At 40.2% G+C, this 10,362-nt stretch overlaps 1 protein-coding gene across 1 annotated transcript; it reads left to right on the top strand.

Moving 5' to 3' along the window:
- The first annotated feature begins 980 nt into the window (after positions 1 to 980).
- On the top strand, positions 981 to 9,856 carry vip (vasoactive intestinal peptide). Its single transcript, XM_068044181.1, has 7 exons — positions 981 to 1,178; positions 1,764 to 1,888; positions 3,243 to 3,383; positions 3,769 to 3,873; positions 5,684 to 5,809; positions 6,978 to 7,080; positions 9,517 to 9,856. The coding sequence occupies exons 2-7, from the start codon at positions 1,782 to 1,784 to the stop codon at positions 9,523 to 9,525; spliced, it is 591 nt and encodes a 196-aa protein (XP_067900282.1). The 5' UTR covers positions 981 to 1,178; positions 1,764 to 1,781; the 3' UTR covers positions 9,526 to 9,856.
- The last annotated feature ends 506 nt before the right edge of the window (positions 9,857 to 10,362 follow it).

Genomic DNA, 10,362 nt, shown 5'->3' on the forward strand with positions numbered 1-10,362 from the left:
TATGACAATTAAGGAGGAGAGAAGAGATAACATTAAATATCAAAACCAAGTTTGCACAAATTCCACAGGACGCATCATGCTCCGTTACTTGTTTTTTTGTTGTTGTTGTTGTTCAGTGCTTTTAGCTGTAATGGCATTAATCAATTGTGCAGACAATCTATCCAAGTGTAAATAGATTCATAACAGGATTGTGGGATTAAAGTTTGTGGAGAGACTAGAGAAACTGAGATTGTTCTCCTTAGATCAGAGGCTAAGGGGCGATCTAATAGAGGCATTTAAAATCATGAAGGGGATTTTGATAGAATGAATTAGGAAAAAAACTATTTTCACTGGCGGAAGGGTGGGTAACCGGGAGAGAGATTTAACATAATTGGCAAAACAACTCGAGGTGAGTTCTTTTTTTTTACAGAGAGAATTGATGTGATCCAGAATGAACTACCTTAAAAGGGGTTTGGAAGCAGATTCAATAGTAACTTTCAAAAGGGAATTGGAGAAATATTTGCAGTGGAGAAAATTGCAGGGCTGGGGGAATGGGTCTGATTGGATAGTTTTCCAAAGAACAGGTACAGGCACTGTGTGACTGAATAGCCCCTTTTTGTGCTGTAAGATTATATGAAATGATAGGGATTTGGAACTGTTAGAACACACGCACACATACTCATACACATAGATGTGGATAAAATAAGTAGGGGAAAGTTTGGGAGTTAAGGTTGTTCATTCTAATTCGCGGATGAGGAAGTAGCTGTGGAACTTGGCTTTGGTGATGATCGCATATTGCAAGTACCTCCTTCAACAAATTGTTAAACCGGCACTCCCATTCCACAGGGAATGCCGATGACGTCTTTATACATGTATGTATGTATGTTTTTTTTTTACGTAAACGTGACTGATCTTTGTGTTCGGCGACTTGTCCTATAGTATAAAACCAGGAAGTTTCTTGGTGTTGAGTGTCAGAGTTCCAGCCGAGGGGGTTAGGGAGAATTAACAGATCTTGACTTCCTTACAAGAGAGACAACAGCTAAAGAGACACTGTAAGAGATACAAAGAGACTTGAGAGAAAGAGAGAGGCGGAGATAGAGAGAAATCTTTGCGCTTCAGTTCATCAGACTCGTTCTCCAGTTCAGCACCGAGGACAGCAGCTAATCCCAACTCAACGCCAAATCGCACATACGTATCTGGTAAGTTTTTCAAACGAATTTTTAAATTAAATCTGTGATGGGACGATGCAAAAAAGCAACGTGTTTAATTGTGTATCTTTTCTACGTAAATCCAGTCGATATGATAGCTATATTTTCTTTCATGGCTTGAGTAGCTAATAAAATTAGAAATAAAAACAAGAAATGCTGGAATCACTCAGCAGGTCTGGCAGCATCTGTGGAAAGAGAAGCAGAGTTAACGTTTCGGGTCAGTGACCCTTCTTCGGACCCGAAACGTTAACTCTGCTTCTCTTTCCACAGATGCTGCCAGACCTGCTGAGTGATTCCAGCATTTCTTGTTTTTATTTCAGATTTCCAGCATCCGCAGTATTTTGCTTTAATAAAATTAGAACTTCGGGTAGTTTGTGTCCTGATCGATTTCTGAAAATAGACCTGTTTCCAGGAATAACTGCAGTGTGAGCTTTTTTCCTTCAAAAATATTGTAGTTCACTTCCTTGATATTCAATAAAGATCCAAATCTGAGACCATTCAGCGGAATAAGAGACGGGAGGCGGGAAGAAGGCTGTTGCCAATGGGTTTATTGAGTAACGCGTTCCTATATCTTAGGTTTCAGAATCCGGCGCGATGGTGATCAGGTTCAGCTCCCATTTCGTGACTCTTTTCGCTCTCCTTAATGTTCTCTTCTCCCGAGGATCAGGGTTCCCGGCGCTTGGAACCTACTCGAACTTGAGGTAAGCCCCGTCCCCTCTTCCTCACCTGAGAGAGTGCAGCGCTCCGGGTACAGGACAGTCCTTTTTTCACAAGAAGCCCCGAACCAATATAGGCAATCGTGTTTTAATTTCAACCCTTCTATAATACCAATTCTAAAATACAACATTTCATATGGAGATGAAAGGAAATAGTCTCACGAGCGATCTAGGAGGAAAGAGATGAGCTGATGCATCGTATAGAGGCAGAGGCACTGGGCTTGAATCAGTGTGTGGCACGTAAAGATGGTCCATTGACACATTGGTTCCTTGGAACAGTGACCAGCTCAGCTTCGTGCCCGGAGCTTTGCTATTTCAACAAAAACTGTTGGAATGGGGATAGAAGATCATCACTGTAGACAGATGATTCAGTGTATTTGGGCTGATTTCAATCCATCACATTAGACATAGTGGCAATGCTAATTAATAAATGTGCGCACGTTGTGTAGAATGGTTGAGGCGAATAGCATAGACGCATTTAAGGAGAAACTACATAAATGCAGGAGGGAGAAAGGAACAGAAGGATGTTGTGATAGGGTTAAAGAGGGGTGAAAGGAGGCGCCGGTGGAGCATAAACACCAGCATTGACCAGTTGGGACAATTAGCCTGTTTCTGTGCTGTAAACTCTATATCATTTTATGTAAAACCTCAACTCTCAAAACAGTACACGGGCAGTTCCTGTACATATTGGTTTGAACTGAGATCAATTTGCAATGTGTGCGGAATTAGGAGTGAATGAGAGGTGGTCTCCACCCTGGGGTGGATTATCCTCGACCTTAGCATCTATATAATGTTATGCATGGAAAACGCTAGGTAGTAAAGTTTTTATATGCTAATTCTCAGCATTTGCTAAAAGTAGGAGAAGCTGTTCTTCCTGCGGAGATTTCTTTCTAGATATTATTATTAACTCCTTTCTTCAGTCTGTTCAGAATGTTGGTGGGAGAGAATTGGTGTGACCATGTATAGGGAAACTGGTAGATGATTCAAGATTTGCTCTTGTCGGAATATTTGGGGGGAAACGGCTAAAAAAAGCTTTGTGGGTGCATTGATAAAGTGGCTATACACAGCAACAAGAACAATTCTTCCTCAAATTACCGCCCCAATATCAGTAGATTTGGCTTTTTGTTGCTCTGATACTGGTTTGTAGTTTGGATTATTGCCATTTATGGTTCTGCTTTTGTTGTTTATCTGCACTGTGCTGTTTAAGGTTATACTGATGCTCTTTGTGGCTGGGCTGGTGCTCTTTATACTCATGATGCTTATAGCTGAAATGATGTTGTTGATGGCTCCGTCAAGGCTGGCTGTGGTTGAAATGATTCTGTTTACTTCTAACTCCTAGACTGGGAAATACTGTTGGGTTCGATGGACAGTCCAGTGAGGATCAGTCACAATCACCAGTAAAAGCCGATAGTGACATTTACCAAAGCCCCTTGACTGACAGTGACAAGCTCTATTACCAGTTGTCAGCAGGCATTCCGAGGTGAGTGGCTCACATGTACACAATGGCCCGCAGCTTCCAAACATTGAACTGCATTTGTGAGATGTGCAAATTGCTTATTCGACTGGTCTAGGTACAAATCTCTCATTGTTACCGATTACCTGAGTACTGACAGGCCAGCCATACTGAGAAGACAGTTTGCTGATATATGTGTATGGGTATAATTGTTGGGTATAAACAGCTAGTGGAAGGGAAGGGTGGTTAATGTTTGGTGCCGGAGGCCAGGAAACGCCCCCTTTCAGATGTTGGTCCAACTGTTTGTATCTCAGATTTCCAACCATGGTTTTTATTTTCATAATTACCATTGTTGTATTAATCACCTAAGTCCTATTTATTCAAACTGTTTGTGTTTCTTCCTTTTCACTAGAACGACGCGACATGCAGATGGACTTTTCACCAGCGGGTACAGCAAACTGCTGGGCCAATTATCTGCCAGGAGATATCTAGAATCACTGATAGGAAAAAGAGTCAGGTATGTGGACCCACGGGGTTACAAGACAGAGACTCGGGGTGGGGGAACACAAGACAGTGGGAGCTCCCTGCCTTTTGGTCTGCAATTGGATTGGATCTATTTGAAATGTACTGACGGTAAGTGTGGAAGTCAGGAGCGAGAGCAGAAAGCACTCGGCTCTCAGTGGACAGGCAGAGTTTAAAAGCATTGAGTAGAAGAAGTGCACTCCAATTCTGCTAAACAACCGGACGGTTTAAAGTGCTAAACAGATTGCTCTTGAGAATGTGAGTTCATTAGTTAACAGAGCATGACTGAGAATCGTGAAATTGTTTTACCAAAAAGAAAACAACGTAGGGCGAAGGGATGATATGGCCACAATAGGCCATACGTTACCACTGGCCATGAAAGCCCAACTCATGATTGGGCCGATGTTCTTGGATTTGAGCCTGAGTGCACTAGATCACCCGGGTGTAGTAGAGATCGAAAGATTGACGTGAGTACACAGCTGGAAAGGAACCCTTGGGATTTCCTCCATTGAGTTAAATGGCGGAAAATGAGAAATGTTCCTTTATCGGTCGGTTCTGAGTCGCCTGATTTTTGCTGGATAATCCAGGGCAAACTGGGGAAAATGTCTTTCGGAATGTCTCTCCAAAAATAAGGGACTGTGCTGAACACTGTTCAATCACCTCCAGTAAATTCTGTGTCTTTCACAAGTAGATTGGTGTGGTTACAGGCGAATATATAATATGGTAATGTTGTAGCAAAATAGCAAGTGCATGGGCGAAGACTTTTCTGTCTTTCTAATGAAATGCTCTGGTGTTTTTATAATGTATTTATCAGTTCGCTAGAGGTAATGAATTAAAAAAAATGATCGCTATGCTAAAGGGTGATTTACTCGAGGTGTTCCATTTTGATAAGAGTAAATGGAACCAGGATGGAGATAAGGAAATTTTCCTTTCACACAGCAAGTTGTTTAGGGATGCGTTGCCTGAAAGGGTGAAGGAAAAAGATTCAATAGTAACTTTCAAAAGGGTGGGGTGGGGGGGGGGGGGGTATTGTAGGGTTGTGAGGATAGAGTGGGGCTAATTTGCTAGTTATTTTAAAGAACTGGTACAAGTACAATGGGCTGAATGGCCCCCTTCTTTGCTGTAAGATTCTATGTCTAGGTGTGATGACATAGCAAGTGTATTGCTGAAGATCTCCTCTGTTTAGTCTGCTTAGCTGAATCCAAAGAGTGCTGCGTTAGAACGTAGTCATGGTTTCATCATAACATTTACGAGGAGCCATCTAACTGAGGAATTCTTCCTTTTGAGATGACCTTGCTGTAGGAAATTTTCTACCATGTATTTCCCTCTATTACAACAGGGACTTCACTTTAAAAATACTTAATTATCTGTGAAGCGCTTGGAGATGTCCTCAGTTTATGAAAGGCGCTATATAAATACAAGTTCTTTCTAGTCATTTGTATGTATGGTTCAGTGGTCATATAATTTAGGGGAATACTAAGGGGGCTAAAGCCCTGAGGTGTGAGAGACCCTCCCTTGGCAAACTCAGATCCCAAAATGTGCATAAGAAATTCAAGCTAAAGTGTGCTTATTACAGCAGGATTACTACCTAACCTAATGCACAGTAATTAGAAAAATCACTTTGTCATTGCAATCAACAATGCAGAAATTGGTTTGATCCACTACATTATTGCATTAAATCTTATCATGTGTAATCTGTTACCAGGATGGGAGAGGTTTACAGGTCAGAGTTTTTAATCTTCGACTGGCCCATATGCTTGGCTTGGATACCTTAGACTAATGATACGGTTCTTTATGATAAACAGTGCACTGGATGAGCAGATTCCAGTCAAACGCCACTCCGATGCTGTCTTTACTGACAACTACAGCCGGATTCGGAAACAGATGGCAGTGAAAAAATACATCAACAGCTTATTGGCTGGCAAAAGAAGGTACTGGAAATAAATCTGGATCAAATGGCCAGACTATTTGAGAGCTAGTAAGGCTATATTTATACTGCTACTGTTTTAAAATGCAAATAGCTTTAGGGTGTACACTGCTTTAAAATTGCATAGAAATTACAGCACACAAACAGGCAATTTGGCCCAAGCAGTATTCTAACCCCATATTCCTTTATCTCCCCCTTTTCTTAAGTGTTGCCATGGTCTCTGCTTCTATCACAAACTCTGGTATTGTGTTCAATAGTCCTGCAATCCTCTATGTAAAGTTTCTCCTTCTCTCTATCCAAAATCTCTTGTATTTAATCAGGTGTCAGACCTGGCTCAATCAGTAGCAATCTTACCTCCTGTGACAGAAGGTTGTGGCTCCAGAAACTTGAGTTCATAATCTGACACTTCAATGGCACAGCAACTAACATTTATAAAACACCTCTGTTTCCCCTCTGTTGTGGATGTAATAGAATCCACAACACTATTCAAAGGTGATTCGGCGAGTTTTCCCAGTGTATTGACCAATATTCCTCCTTCAAATAACATTACTAAAACAAATAATTTATCATGATTATTTATCTCATTGCTGTTGGTGGGACCTTACTGTAGGAAATTTTCTACCATGTATTTACCTCCATTATTTCATTTCAGTATTTCCATTACAACAGGGACTTCACTTTAAAAATACTTAATTAGTTGTGAAGTGCTCGAGATCTCCTCAGTTTATGAACAGCGCTATATAAATGCAAGTTCTTTCTAGTCATTTGCATGTATGGTTCAGTGGTCATATAATTTAGGAGAATACTAAGGGGGCTAAAGCCCTGAGGTGTGAGAGACCCTCCCTTGGCAAACTCAGATCCCAAAATGTGCATAAGAAATTCAAGCTAAAGTGTGCTTATTACAGCAGGATTACTACCTAACCTAATGCACAGTAATTAGAAAAACATTTTGTCATTGCAATCAACAATGCAGAAATTGGTTTGATCCACTACATTATTGTTTTAAAAGTATTTTATGTTTCATCTAGATTTCTATTTTGAGTTGGTTAAACACTGTTAAACTATGCTTCAATGTGTTTCAATAGTTAAAAATAAGTGCAGGCAATGAAAATGATTATGATCACCATTATTATTCCAAGTATTACCAACCACTCTTTCTAATCTGTCAACAGCCAAGAAGAACTAAACTCGGCCAATCTCTCAGACACGGCCCCACTTGTTGAGAATTATGACAGTGTGACGGTTGATGAGTTTTTGAGTCAGATTCCAGCTTTGGTAGGTATAGATCTCTTCACCCAGGCTACATGTATAAGACTTGGAGATAATTCTAAGCAGGTACAACTGTCATGAGTTAACACTCACCTACCCATTTGCATAAAAAACGATCTTAATTTCATACAGATAAAGACAATATAGTATGACAAAGGAGCTAGTCTGGTTAAATGCTTCATAAATTCAATAAAGCAAATAATGGTTAAGCCTAAATAGACTTATTGCAAATACACTATGGTTTAACAGCTTTCAAATTGTCATAATGATCCAACTTGTTCACTAATGTCCTTTGGGGAAGGAAACCTACCATCCACACCTAGTCTGGTCTATATGTGACTCACATCAATGTGTTTGACTCTTCCTGAAGTGGGTTAGCAAGTCACTCAGTTGTACCAAACCAGTGGTTTAGGAAGAAGGTCCATCAACACTGCCTGCCGTGATGTCCTCCCTAATCAATAGTGCAACTCCTGCTCCTCTCTTACCTCCACCTCCGTCACGCCAGAAGCATCGGTACCCCGGAACATTGAGCTGCCAGTCCTGCACATCCCTCAACCACGTTTCCGTAATAGCTATAATATCACAATCCCACTAAAACTAGAGGGTATAGATTTAAGGTGATAGGGAGGAGGTTTAAAGGGGATCAAAGGGGTAAAGTTTTCACACAAAAAATAGTGGGTATCTGGAATGAGCTGCCAGAGGAGGTGGTGGAGGCAGGAACAGTAGCAACATTTAAGAGGCATCTGGACAGGTACTTGAATGAGCAAGGCATAGAGGGATATGGAATTAATGCAGGCAGGTGGGATTAGTATAGATAGGCATTATGGTCGGCATGGATACGGTGGGCCGAAGGGCCTGTTTCTATGCTGTACGACTCTATGAATCTATAACACTGCTTAAGGACAACTAGAGATGGGAAATAAAGGCTGGCCTTGCCAGGGATGCCCACATCCTAAGAATTAATTAAAAAGAAAACAGTTCCATTCATTTAAATAGGTGTTTAATATGAGAGATGGTGTATCTGAAAAATAAAATTCACTGTTCTTAATGCTGTAACTGTGGCAATAACAATATAGTGTCACAACCGCTTTAGAGAGGTTTGTTGCAGATAAAAGGGTAAATACATCAACTCCATGCTTCCAACTGTGAGCTACTCTAAAAGGAAATATGAGTCACAGGTAAGGATACAAAAGCGGAGCACCTATTTATTGATGTATGCTCTCTGAATACAGTTCTTTGCTGTGAATGCAGCAATATTCATTTTCCTCTAGAATGGACTCGAACTGTTCTTGGCAAACTGCTATAGACTAGTTTGAGGTGTGATACACCATTTTTATCATTTGAAAATTAATTACAAGCTGCTTTCTTCACCAAGCAGTCCTCACCTTGGACTGTTCTTAGTGGAATTTTATGGAATTGAAATTGGGGGTTTTACAATTCTGATATTTTCTTACCAATAATTTCTTTCACATGCATGATTGAGGTCAAGGAGTTTCTTTCCTGATGTCTATTGATTTATTGCATGCAGCGGCAGGTTTAGTAGAAGCCAGCTATATCATGTTGAAGACCCTCCATTGGACTATCAAAGTTACCACCACCACCCACCCCACCATCAACCCCCTCCCCCCACTTGGAGAGAAACCAAGTTATCAAGAGCTGAAGAAATCAATGAAGAATCAATGGCTTTCTTCTGCATTTTTCATTGAAATACTTATTCATTAGTCAGTCTTCCACCTGTATTTCTATTTTATGAAGCATCATTTTAATCTTAGCTTCTGGCAAACTGATGTGATCAGATTTTAAATGCTGCTGGATTTACATTTTCAATGAAGTCAATAGAGAGTAAAATCAGGCAGGGTATAAAATGGTGATCCAGTCAGATTGTGTCAGTTTCCAGATGGGTGCATCAGATGAAGATTCTCCCCCCTCCCCCCACCATCTTCATGAGCTTGATATTTGAGCCAATACGGTACAGGTGGGCTCAGCCTCACTTGCCTGAAATAGAAGTTTTTGAAACTAACATTTAGAAGATCATGGGTTCAAATCCTACTCCAGAGGCTCAAGCACATAATCCAGCTAACATTCTCTGTGGAGAAGGAGTCCTGCACTATCAGAGATTTCGACTTTCAGATGAGATGTTAAATCAAGGCCCCATCTGCCCTCTGGGATGGACATAAAAGATCCTATGGCCACTTTTTTACAGAAGAGTGGGGCAATGTTCCCTAGTGCCCTGACCAATATTTATAATTATAGCTTGATTTAAATTTTGGACATTTATTTGAATTTTATAGGATTAATATCATCACAAAAAATTCAAAATTTTCGTGGAACAATTTTCTGTTTCAAATGGGCTGTGAAGGGAGGCTGTAATTTCTCAATGTATTGAGTCTCTGATAGTCTGTGCAGATTATTTTACTAACGGCTGCTTTTTGTTTTAAATAGAATCTCTGAAGAATGTCCTGCTTATTGAACTGAAAACTACGTACAGCCTTTTTTCCACTATTAATCAGGAGTGAAAACCCTTCAGTGTCAAACTTCAAAACCAATATGTTGCATTGTGAAGTTTTGGTGACCTATTTAATTCCTTGTAAATGAGTCACTGTCTACACATTGTAAATAACAACATTTTTTTTTGTCAACCTCTGCCTAAAATTGTATATATCTATGTATTAGCTTTGGATTGCGATACCCTCCGCAATGTTACACATTCCTATACTGCCTCAACCTAATAAATTTATTGGATGCAGCATGTGAAAGGCACACTGTATTAACTTGCATTGTAAACATATCCATTGCGTTCAAGGCTGTTAATGAAATGCCCCATTTGTCGTCTTCTTTAGACTATAAACTTTGTTGAATTATATCTCTGGTGTATTAAGTGGTATCTAATTTTTCTCCCCTGTCATTGCAAGGGAAACATTTATCTCTAGAGGACTGAAATTTAAAGGGGTAAAAGTTATACTACTGTGTATAAAGCTCTGATTAGACCCTAGCTGGGGTAATGCATTCAGTTCTGGGGGCACTGCACCTCAGGAAGGATAAATTGGCTTTGGAGGGGATGCAGTGTAGATTCATTGGAATGATACAGGGGTTAAAAGGGTTAAATTATGAGGCAAGGTTGCACAGATCAGCTCATTTTCCCTCTAGTATAGAAGATTAAGGGAGATCTAATTGAGGTATTAAAGATGATTAAAGGATTTAATAGGGTAGATAAAGAGAAACTATTTCCACAGGTGGAGGAGTCCAGAATGAGCAGGGAACTACCTTAACCTTTGAGCCAGGCCATAA

Source organism: Heterodontus francisci, chromosome 13 (genome assembly GCF_036365525.1).
Source record: "Heterodontus francisci isolate sHetFra1 chromosome 13, sHetFra1.hap1, whole genome shotgun sequence".
Lineage (NCBI taxonomy): Eukaryota > Metazoa > Chordata > Chondrichthyes > Heterodontiformes > Heterodontidae > Heterodontus > Heterodontus francisci.